Source organism: Schistocerca gregaria, chromosome X, assembly GCF_023897955.1.
Source record: "Schistocerca gregaria isolate iqSchGreg1 chromosome X, iqSchGreg1.2, whole genome shotgun sequence".
Lineage (NCBI taxonomy): Eukaryota > Metazoa > Arthropoda > Insecta > Orthoptera > Acrididae > Schistocerca > Schistocerca gregaria.
Window position 1 is genome coordinate 469,085,102 of NC_064931.1, and position 12,711 is coordinate 469,097,812.

Here is a 12,711-nt window from a genome sequence, read left to right on the forward strand (position 1 = left end):
TCTGCAGGGCTGTCCATAAATCCTTAAAAGTATGAGGGAGTGAGATCTTTTCTGAACGCACGTTGCAAGTCATCCCAGATATGCTCCAAAAAATGTTCATGTCGGAGGAGTTTGGTGACTAGCGGAAGTGGAGCTACTCGTAGCAATTCTGGACGTGTGGGGTGTTGCATTGTCCTGCTGGAACTGCCCCAGTCCGTCGGAGTTCACAATGGACATGAATGGATGCAGATGATCAGACAGTATGCTTACGCACGTGTCACCTGTCAGAGTCGTATCTAGACGTATCAGGGGTCCCATGTCCCTCCTACAGCTCACGCCCCACATCGTTCCAGATCCTCGACCAGCTTGAACGGTCCCTTGTTGACATGCAGGTTCCGCGGATTCATGAGGTTGTCTCCATAACCGTACACATCTATCCGCTCGGAACAATTTGAAACGAGACTCGTCCGACCTGGCAACATGTCTCCAGTCATCAACAGTCCAATGTCGGTGTTGGCGGGGCCACCTCGGAGATGTTGTGTCCCATTGCTGGTCCGTTGACTATGGCATCACATTAAAACGCACTTAAATCTTGATAAACTGCCATTGTAGCAGCAGACACTTGTTGTCTTATATAGGCGTTGCTGACCGCAGCGCCGTATTCTGCCTGGTTACATATCTCTGTATTTGAATACGCATGCCTATACCAGTTTCTTTGGCGTTTCAGAGTAGTTTCATTTTATTAATTAGAATACTGTTTGCATCCTGGAAAATATCTATGCTAGATGAAATACACTTCGCTTTTTTAATGCAACGTTACCGCCCTTTGTCTATACGTTTTTATGCTCTTTCGTATCTGCAATGGAGTGATGAATACGGGTGTCATCCACAATGACAAATAGGCTTACAGAAACAGTTTGGTTCTTTTTTAAATATCCCAAATATTCTCAAGAAATTCTTTTATGCATTGGCTTCTGATTAACTTTCAGCAAATGCAGCATCCGTGCTACACCAAACCATTTCCCAGATAACTCTCCGTGTAAATCGGACAGTATTCTTTCTTCTGATAAACCAGTAGTGTCAGCTATTTCATAAACTTAAAATCACCAATTGTAAAATTACTAAGTGAGCACTTTCTCCGTTTTCACATATGTGGCTGGAGTTTTAGAACATTTGCCGCTTAGATTATCAAGAGAAGTACATCAATCTTTGAATACAGCGGCCTTTTCTTAACCATTAAAAATTAAGGAAGAGGTTCTTTACAGATCTTCATCAGTTATGGATGACCATCCATTGGACAGAAATCGTCCTAAACAAAAGAACTTCAGGATGGCAGTGTATACCAATTTATACAGGATGATTCAAAAGTAAAGGTACACACTTCGTGGGTGTAATATATGTATCAAAATAAGAGTAAAATTATAAATGATGTTCTGTCTGAAATTTTTTAATTTCAGGGCAATGCATCAGAGTATGGATCACAAATGCAACATAAACAACCCAAAATTAGTTCTTCTCAGTAGGCAACGACACGAAGGGACACGAAATTCAATACATCTACGTACTGTACATTGACTCCAGAACATGTTCAAAATGAAGTCCATGTAGCCAAAGACGGTGACGTGCTCGACGTCTTTCCACTGTAGGAATGTTGCAGGCTCTGTTCATCTCATTCTGTATAGTTGCACAGCCGTTTCCAGTTTGCTGCTCTATTTGTGAAACGTTATCAGCTGCAACACCATACATGAACTCCTTGAGACACCCCAAAGCTAGAAGTCCAGGGGCTTACGACCCAAAGATCTGGCAAGCCAAGAAACTGGTCCTGCACGACCTATCTACTGGGATAAGCAACACTGAGATACTCTCTTTGCCCCACGACTAAAATGTGCAGGGCGCCGTCGTGCATAAACCTAGTGGGACATCATGAAACAGACCTCCCAATTCATGTTCCATAAACTGTCTATACACTCTGCCAGTCCGAACCTGTGAATCTGCACGCAGTCCAAGTAACTGACTGTCCACTATACCAAACCAACTATTCACTGTTACGCAAGGATTCTCATACGCCCACACGTCATGTTATGAACGATCATGATTCACGATACCCGTAGGGGTAAAGAGACTCTCACCCGCAAACAGTATCCGGCGACCAAACAGTGTCTTAGCAGCATGGCATTCGAGTAACCACAGACAGAAATTCTGCTGTTAGGTTAGTCTACAGATGTCAGCTCCTGCACCATCTGCAGGTGAAACGGGTGAAACTGCTGTTTTTGAAACAGGCACTATAGAGTTAATTGAGCTTCCCCTACAATCGCACTTACATGGCAGATACTTGTGGTCGGATCTTCGCCTACCATTTCCAGAGTGTTTTCAACACCCACTCCATCCAGTTCAGGCCGACCTAATCGTGGCGCACCACGAATGCCATATTTCCTTAAACTTCTCTCCACAGCTGTCAAAGTCTGGTGCTTTGGTACTCTTCTGTTTTGAAACATGCGCCTTAAAGGAGGCACATATCCGCGTATTCACCGTTTGATTACGCCATCGTACAGTATACAATGACTGCAGTCTATGAACTAACGACAGTCGCTGCACTACGACAGCACCATAGAGTACAATGGGCTACACCGAAGTCAAGTAGACATGAACATTTTGTGCCAGACTCCACCCAGCTGTGTAGAAGGGTGTACAAAGCAACATCAGCCAATATACGAGACAAACGAACACGACACGCAAAAGGTCTGTACTGTTCCATGATATGCCTACCATAAATGGCATGGTGCACCTTAACTCTGAAGTAAATCAGTTTCAGACAAAACTTAATTTCACATTTTGCTCTTATTTCGATGCATGTATTACACCCAAGAAATTTCTACAGTTACTTCTGAATCAGCCTGTATATTCGTACGGAACACACACAAGAGGATTGCTTCAAAACGTTGTACAAACGTAACTTCTCAACTGTTAAAGTTGACACTTGATTTACGTTATTGCGCAATATAAAAAGTCGTTATTATGTATCCCAACCTCGTTCCACACCAAAAAATGTTCCACTTGTTCTGATATGTATCTTACTCGGAGAAAGCATTACCTTTCACTAAATGACTCTCTTGAGATTCGCAAAACTAACTGGCAAGGCGTTATTTACTATAAACCAGTGATAACTGAGTGTGTTGCATGCTGCAGGTTACAACGCCGGAGATACAGGTGCGTCGGCGGGAGGTGGTGCGGTTAGGCCACGGCTTGGGCCGCCCCTGTCCTCGTCTCATCGAGCGGCGCATCAACGCTGACCCAGAACACCTGCCCGTCTGCGCCGAGACGTAAGTCCTGCAATGGCACACTTCCTACCTTGTTGCATTATGGCACCTCTCTCGTGGTTTAAAGCTACTAGCAATACATGCTGAATCACCTGAAACCGGCACCACAAATACTAAGGAAAAGAAAAGAGCTCTCGATGAGCGGTTTATGTAGAACGAACTGGTAGTCAAGAGCTCACATTTTTAGCCAACAGACAGATTCCAATAATACTCAGAAACTTTATTTATTGTACAAGCATACACTTTTTTAAATGTAACAACGCCTATTGACATTAACAAACTACGAGTAGGGTAAATTAGAATTTCAGTGGTGTTCGTTACAGGATTCTAGTGCGACTCGTTTACAAGATGTCGTATTTTGAAAAGTTTCTACCCAACATTTGTTTGTGCCATTCAACTTGCGTAGTTGATAGGTAGAATGTTATCATCTTTGATTACAGTGTGCTTGTGTGTTTCTTGAGCGCATTGTGACTTGCTAGCCAGTTAGTGTGAGACAGTCCTAGCAGTAGATCGTGAGTGAGAAAAAGCCAACATGCTCCTGATATATGGAGAGTGTAGCAAGAATGCATTTCGTTCTTGCAAGCTATCCTGACAGATGTCAACCATGTCGGCAATTATTTATCAACCTCTTCAAGCAGTTACGTGAAAGTGGTAGAATATCATCTATACAACGCAACAGAATGAAACAAGTGTCGACAGAAGAGGGGGAAATTAATGTACTTGCTGCTGTTGCAGTTGATCCGCCCATTATCTCCCGCGCAATTGCGCGAGGAAGTGGCATATGTCAGGAAAGTATCCTACGCATTCTCCATCGATGTAGGTTCCATACGTATCGTGTCTCTCTCCATCAAGAGGTTCATGGAAACGATTATGAGAATCGTGGTACCTTCTGTTCAGGGTAGCAAGACAGGATACTTCTGATGTATCATGTATCTTGTTTAGTGATGAAGCAACATTTACCGATTATGGCTAGGTAAATCGCCGAAACGTGCACTATTTGTCTGTTCACAATCCCCGTAGGCTTTTTCAGGTGGAACGTCGGCGTCCATGGAGTGTAAACGTGTGGTGTGGGGTAGTGAACCATCAACTCATAGGTCCGTGTTTCGAGGACAGGATACTGAACGCGCATAAGTATCGCAACCTCCTAACAGACCATCTTCCACGGATGCCAAAGACGTTCCTCTACAGACTAAGAGGAACCTGTGCAACATGATAGCTGTCCACCCCACAGTACACGAATAACTACAGAATGTGTTCATGAATTGTTTCCAAATCGGTGGGTTGGATACAGTGTACCTGTACCAGGCCAACCCTTACCCCGGATTTGACGAGTGTAGACTTTTTGTTTTGGGAAAGTTGGAATACGCTATCTATAAGGACATTCCAACTACACCCTATGATACTCAACGACGTATTACTGCAGAGTGCTTGTCCATCTCCGCAGTAGCGGAGCTCCATACCAAACTGGAAGCGTGTATTGCCGGTGAAGTGGTCATTTTGAACACAACCTGTGATTGTCAACCGTCTCGTTACTGGTCAGAATCCAAATAACTACTGTACGCACATGTGTTGCCTTTAGTGTGTTCTACCACAGGTATTGTACAAGAGTCAGTGTGGGAACTTTCCAAAATATAATACCTCGTAAACGACTCGCACTAGAACCCTGCAACAAACACCACTGACATTCTGATTTACCCTACTTGTGATTAGTTAAGGTCAACAGCCATCGTTTCGTTTATAAAAGTGTATGTTTTCACAAAAAGTGCACTTCCTAATTATTATTACAATCCGTTGGTTGGCTAAAAATATGTGTCCCAGACTACCAATCCACTCTGTGAAAACCTCACATCACCTGCACTTCCCCTTTGCGCTACACTTGTGGTATAAGTTTTAGGTGAATCACATTGTTGTAGCAATAAATTCCTGATAAGGTCTTTTTATATGACAATACATTCTGCATAACGCCGAGAACATGAGCATTCTGCACTTTGCATGTGCACGAAAATATTGTATGTGCAGAAGCAGATAAACGCGATACGCACCTGCTACAATCACAGACAACAATAAAAATAGCTCATGTGTGCGAGTGCAAGTGAGTGGTTGACAACATCCTTTTTGCCATGTTATCATCTACTTAAGGCTTTTAAGAGTTCTTCAACCCGAATGTAATGCAGCAGTATTAACTAGTGATGATTTTTTCTCATACAGGACAACTCGCAATCGTGAAATTAAAACCACATACTTAATACTAAGTACGAGGGAGTGCTGAAAAGTAATGCCTCCCAAAATTTTTGTACGAAAACTCTTAAAGCTTTTTAAATAAAACAAACTGCGTTAACGCCCTACAACTTTATTCTTCGTGTCGACATACTTATTTCTCATTATAGTCACCCAGCCGACGAACACATTTCTCCCAACGAGAGACCAATTCGTTGATACGGTCATCGTAAAATGTTTTTTTTTTTTTTTTTTTTTTTTTTTTTTTTTTTTTTTTTTTTTTTTTTTTTTTTTTTTACGGAGCCACGACCTCACTTCAGCTTTCACTGCTTCATCACTACCAATTTGAAGTCCTCTGAGGTGTTCTTTGAATTTTGGAAACAGATAAAAATCGGATGGGGCCAAGTCGGAAGTCAGTGGAGGATGATCGGTGTTGTTGCGGATGTCACAGCACTCGTGTGGTCTGACATTGTCATGCTGCAATAGAGGGTTCTCCATGTGTAGACGAACACTTCGAATTCGAAACTCCATTACAACACGTTGTTTCACACACACCAACATAGTTACGTCATATTACAGTCATATTACACGCTGCAATTCTGAGCCCTCTAACGGCAGAGGGCTGAAAATATGTAGACACGAAGAATAAAATATAGAAGATTGGTAGCGTTTGTTTTACCTAAAAAGCATAAAAGTTTTCACACAAAAAACTCGGAGGCATTACTTTTCAGCATTTCCTCGTCTCTCTTACTTCGCCTTACTTAAAAAAGTAACACGGTATAGTATTCTTCCAAAAGAAATGTAGACTGTGTGACAAAAAAAGTGTAGCTCCCAGACAACATGGTCGGATGCCAATGCAACTTCCTACGTATAAGGTCGGCGAGTACATAAATAATTAGAGTTTCAAGAACAGGTAGAATATCCACTAGATGGCATTACTGTTGTTTGTGTTTGGTGTCATTACCAGGCTTGGTAATGTATGTATGGGGCATGAAATGCGTCACATGTTGAGTGATCACTGTGAAGGACATGCAGATGGCACGTATTCGTATGAGATAGCGTTATCAGCACCTGAGACAGTTTGAAAGGGAGCTCATCGGGGGTTCTCATTTGACTGGCTTGTCGAATCGTGCAATATCCAGATTTCTGGGGATCTGGATGTGACAGTACACCAATGTTGGACTGCATAGGAACATGAGGGCAGGAATAATGGTCGACAAGGCTCTGGTCGACCATGCCTAACCACCATAATGGAAGGCCGCCGTAGTGTGCATCAAGTGCGTCGTAAGCTTTTCACATCTGCACCTGCCTTCCGAGAAGAAGTAATGGACACACTGTGTTGTGTGCATAGTTCCGCGTAGTCAGCGTGTACACAACTTTCCCACTAAAGCGCCCCCCACTAAGCACATCAGCGCAGGCGCAGCACTCGTCCGTCTCCGCACTACGAGATGGCGCTGCCATAGAGATGGACCAAACTCTGCTTCCGCCAATCCGCGTATTAATATGTAACGCAGCCAGTGGGAATGCTGCTAACATAGAACCTTTTCTCCTCGCGGATCACACTCGCGCAGTGATACATGAACGCACTTGGTATTATAACGAGTGTACAGACCTCCGATTAGTCAGTCTGTACCAGCCTCCATTAGTATGCACCAGTCTATACTATTTCTACATTTGTCTGTACCACTCTGTACGAGTTCTACATTTGTCTGTACCAGTCTATAGTAAAGTTTCAGTCTGCGCCTAATAAGATTACCATATTCCCATACATAGCCATGAAGATAAATGTATAGACACTTTTGTCAAGTATCAGAGATATATGTGAAAATCAGATTAACGTACGAATACAAAAGGAACTTCACATTGTCAATTTTGGTCACAGTCAATCTGTTGCTCTAAGTGTGCAAGTGGCATTTCTATCGTCCTATTCGTAGGATCTAGAGTGACAGTAGTAGAGTTATCCTACAAAACGTTTCGCTTCGTAGTTGTCTACTCAGTCGTTTCGATACTAGCGTTCATTATCTCACACTGACACATTTTCACTTCTCCACCACTCGTGGACATATTGCTGACACTCGCCTACTTCGTTAGAGCGACAAGTCAAATAATCTGATGGTGTGTGTACTGAATGTCTTACAGTACGCACACCACACTCTGCACCATGGTGTGCCATCCCGCACCATTCTTCGGACAGTAGCAGCAGACGCATTAGAGAATTACCGTTCCATGCGAAAGCTGCCGTTAACACAACAACAAAAACTACTGCGTCTGTAGTGATGCCGTGACCGGGATGTATGGACTGCAGATAAATGGTGTCGCACTATATTCAGCGATCAGTGGCGGTTCTGCATTACGCCGAACGACAATCGTCAGCGCGTATGGTGGCTTCCTGGGAAAGGTGTCATTCTTCCAGTGATTTGGAAAGGTACAGAAGTGTACTACTGGCGTCATGGAGTGGAAAGCCATCGTGTATGACTTCAGTTCGCGGCTGGTAGAGGCTGACGAAAATCTGACGCCAGAAAAGGTACATCATAGACATCCTGTGTCCGCATGTGTTACTTCTCATGTGACAGTATCGTGATACCATTTTCGAAACGACAAAGCTCTTCCACAAAAGAAATGTGTCTCTATGTACTTACTGCTTGATATTGAGATATTCCCGTGGCCAGCATGATCCCTAGATCTAACGCATCGCCACTTCGTGCACTAAGTCTGCATGGAGGAGACTGAAGGATTTTCCCATGTTAACGTTTCAAGCTTTCGGCAATAGCGTAGAAGAAAACTGTGGCGATGTGAACAGTGGTCTTGCGACGGTATCTAACATTTACTGCGTGAGTAGTGCCTCATTTTCCGTAGATCGCAGATGTATTCATATTTGCGCGAATATATGACTGTCAGTTACTGTTCAATCTCAGAGAGATTTCACTTATTCATCTTTAAGATTTTCTGATACCCCGCCCTTTGTTGGAGCATCTCTTACACAAAGGACATACCAGTAACAGCCCTCCAAATTTCCAGCTTAAGGATTTTCCCCTCATGCGGCCCTTTGCTAACGAACATGGCTCACCTGGAGTGGCCGTGGCAAGCCGCCTGGCAGCGTTCTATCGGCTCCGGAGCCGCACAGATTCGCAAACAAATTCACCTTACCTCTTACTAGTTGCAGATGGCCGATTAGGTCACCTACATACGCCTAATGTTACAGTCTGGAAACAAGTGAGTCGAATGTTTTTTCAAAATTCTTCAAACAACCCAGTTTTATTCGTAGGATGTCTCAGGCACAAAGCAGAAATAATTCTCGTCAGAAGGTCCTCTTCATGTGTTACGTGTGCAAGAAAATCCAAATCATCCCTTAAGAAATCGAATGGGCTCTGATCAAGCGAACGATATAGTCCCGAATTACGACCTCCTCTTGCACGGTGATTCCGTGTGATATCTCCTGTAAACATCGGCAGTATGTCTCTTAGATAGGATTTTCGTGAATTTTAACTATGTTTATACCTCTTCACAGTTAAAGATTGGAGATTCTTAGGGGCCAATAGGTGACTATTGAGACTATTGAGCATTCCGTTATGGAGAAACAGGCTTCACCCGGAAAAATTAAATACACAGCTCTGAAGCACCCAAAGGCTCTACATGACCGAAGAGCATGGTGGCGCAGTGGTTAGCACACTGGACTCGCATTAGGGAGGACGGCGGCTCAAACCCGCGTCCGGCCATCCTGAATTAGATTTTCCGTGTTTTCCCTGAATCGCTTCAGACAAATGCCCGTATGGTTCCTTTGAAAGGGCACGACCAATTTCCTTCACCATCCTTCACTAATCCGATGGGACCAATGACATCGCTGTCTGGTCTCCTACCTCAGATCAACCAACCATGACGCAAAGTATGAGGTCAGCATGAGATACATATTCCCAAAATGGTAGCGGTATAGCTACGTTTCCCGTACTCTTATCCTTAAAATACCGATACACTAACCTGTTTCAAACTTAGCTTATTGAATGGTTATTTAACGCCATTTTTCTGTTTCTCAGTATTTTAGGAACATTAACCCTCTTCCGTAGTCGAGGCCGCTAACGCGTGACTGTGCAGTGGCGCCCTTCTCGGAAGTTAGCTGATTGAAATCCTGGTGATGGATGAAATTTTCACTGCCAGCATTAGGCCAGGAATGACAGGAGATGTTATGGGGTAAAGTTCCTGATCACTAGTATTTTCGCCAATGTTCTGGATTAAATGCCAAACCCCTACGAAGTGTCTGATGGTGAAATGAGGACATGTGACACTGTTAATGGTGATCCGTTCATTGGATGGGGATGTGAAACTAGGCGGCCACCTTGGTTCTATTTTAGATGAGTAGGTTATGTGCTGGCACCATGTTCTACCCTGTCCCTTCTATAATCGTCGTCATATATCTCATACATAACACTACACTATATACGCATCCGTGGGGCCAATGTGCGAGAAAGAAGAACATCGTTTCCTCTAGACGGGTGAACCCATCTCGTGGGAGATCCCAGCTAACAAAGCCATACGACATTTAATTTGGAACAGTCTTGGAAATATGGTTCATACATCTCCTAATTCGGTTCTGGCGCAATACAATCTCTCAACTTCCCTGCAGTATCCATTTGCTTATCAGCACACTGAAATGATGCATGTTAATTCCGTGATCATGTACAGCGCCATTTCACTATGGTTGTGTACATCAAATTGTAACCACTGATTGCAGTTTTACAGAAACTTACATTATGATTGTACTTGTCCGTGAATACATCTCACCATTTTCACAGCATAAGTGGAGTTTCGGGTCCGTATCCCTCATGATGTGCGCCTAAATGTTAGCCGGGAGTGCGTAATCTGCAACATTAGCAGATACAGGTATATACACAGTAAATTAGTGTAGTCTTTCACACGAACAACTTTTCGTAGGATCTAGAGTGACAGTAGTAGAGTTATCCTACAAAACGTTTCGCTTCGTAGCTGTCTACTCAGTCGTTTCGATACCAGCGTTCATAATCTCACACTGACACAGTTTCACTTCTCCACCACTCGTGGAAGTTTTTACCCTCCTCACTGAAACTCCCCGTATCCCTCAAATAAGATGTGCATTCATACGGGATCTTCGAATGTCTGCGTTCTAAGTTCTCAACACGTCCCGCTCCTTTAACCACAGCGAGAGTCCGTCACTGTGAACACAATGCACAAAGTTAGTTAGTTAGTAACATGTTCCGTAGAGCATTTGAACGATTCGTTTATCGAAACACTGTGAACCGAGTCAGTGTATAAGATATGTATAAACATTCGTTCGTGTAAAAGAGGGAGTTGTCCACAAGAAATGACTTTAGCTTAGATTTGAAATTTGCTTCGCGACCAGGTATTGCGAAAATGTTGCTGTATATTGACCCCCCTCCTGAGTCCCAAATATTTAATAACATGAAGTAAAGGTCATTTTTCCTCTATTGTTGTAGGAATGGACATCACCGTCCTTCTGAAATTGGGATGGACTATTCATGACGAATTTCGTTAGCGAATATATGTAATATGACGGTGCGGTTAAAATGCCTAACTCCTTGAAGAGTGAATACACATTATTTTTACTGCTCGTTTTTGTGCAATCTATACTTTCTTTCTAAGCGTTCAATTACCGCATAATTACAAATCCGCCGTCAGAACCTCGTAAGAACTACGAGTCGGCAGACAAAAAACAATCCCACGTGATGAGTTGTCTAACTGAAATATTCATTCCACCAGACGGGTTATTATCATCGTGTTCCGAACTACGGCCTGAGGCATTAACCCACGCAAACGAAAATTCGGTTTATAGCAGCATTGCGTCCGACGTAGCTTATTCACTGCTTGATTGTTAGAGACTCCACAGTGGTGGACGCTGTTATAGGGTGGTGTGAGGGGTAGCGTGAGGTCAGTGTGCGATGCATTCTCGTGTGAGCGTGAGGTGCATCTCCTTTCAGTGCGAGTGGCAGCAATAGCCCAGCGCGACGTTCCACCTCAGGATTGATTAAGACTGTCCCTCGTCCCTACACCTCACAACCGCATGTGGATAACATGGTTAATTCTACTCTCGACAATTCTTTTCCAAGGCCACTTACATAATGTCCAGTTACACAAAGGCTTTATACCCTACGATCATAACCAATTCATGTCAAAAAAGTATTACTTTCCTTCTTCTTATACAGTTTAATAACTCATATTCATAATACATAAATTAGGACATTGACCGAAACTGGATTCCTCCCCTAAAGTGGATTCCCCTGGTCTCTTGCTCTGAATTTTCCTGAACTCTAGTGGAACTAACTGTAAATAATAGTTCTGGCCTTTATCATTCTGTAGCGGAGCGAAAAAGTCACCCGCTTCAATTGTAGATATTCAGTTTGTCATTAAATGTTTTGACAATGGGAAAAGTTTTTACATTATGTCACATTTTTGCTATTTCTCGTAGGCTTTGGCAGATAAACCGTTCAGCTTTCATGTGTTCTTGAATAGTAAGGTTTAAGGTCAATGTTTATGATTAAATCGTTTCATGAAAATGTTAAGTTCATAATTTATTGTCTTCAAAATATGTATGCTCCACTCGCGTAAACTGAGCCCCTTTAGTTGGTTCAACCAGACCCCTTACTTTTTCATGTCTAAAGACTGTCTGATTCCAAAAGGACAATCGATAAAAAGATGGGTTGGGAGAAGGACGGTAAACAGTTTAACATTTCAGAAACAACACTTACGAGAATTTACAGCATGGAGTACATACCTGGGGAAGTAGCGAAAACAAAACGAGACAAACCTTCGATTTTGGGAAAAGATCTTGAAGAAGAGCTGGTTTATTATTGATTTGCTATGGAAGCTTCTTTCTTTGGAGTTACTCTTAGTGTCTTGTGAAGAATGGTCATACAATTAGCAGAGGTAAATAACACTGAACAGCCTAACAAAGACGAAGTTGAGGGGAAAAATGGATTAGTATTCTTCTTAATAACCACCAAATTATCAGAAACAAAACCTTCAGGAACATCCTATAGCACAGCTCTTGGTTTTCCCAAAGGAAACACTGGGACGTTCTGTAACCTTATAGAAGGTGCTATACAGTATTATACACTGGTGTCCAAAATTACAGCGACAAACTGCTATTTCCCCGTCGTGTGTCTAATTCACTATATAATCATACAAACTCTCAACTAGATGTCCTTACAAT

The 12,711-nt window shown here is 42.8% G+C and overlaps 1 protein-coding gene across 10 annotated transcripts in view; it reads left to right on the forward strand.

Annotated features, from left to right (window-relative positions):
• LOC126297914 (thrombospondin type-1 domain-containing protein 7A-like) overlaps window positions 1-12,711 on the forward strand; it is a 1,219,654-nt gene that overhangs the window by 714,472 nt on the left and 492,471 nt on the right. For all 10 annotated transcript variants that reach the window (XM_049989225.1, XM_049989222.1, XM_049989223.1 and 7 more), the window contains one exon: window positions 3,166-3,299. In XM_049989225.1, coding sequence (XP_049845182.1) covers window positions 3,166-3,299 — 134 coding nt within the window. The remainder of the gene's footprint in view (window positions 1-3,165; window positions 3,300-12,711) is intronic.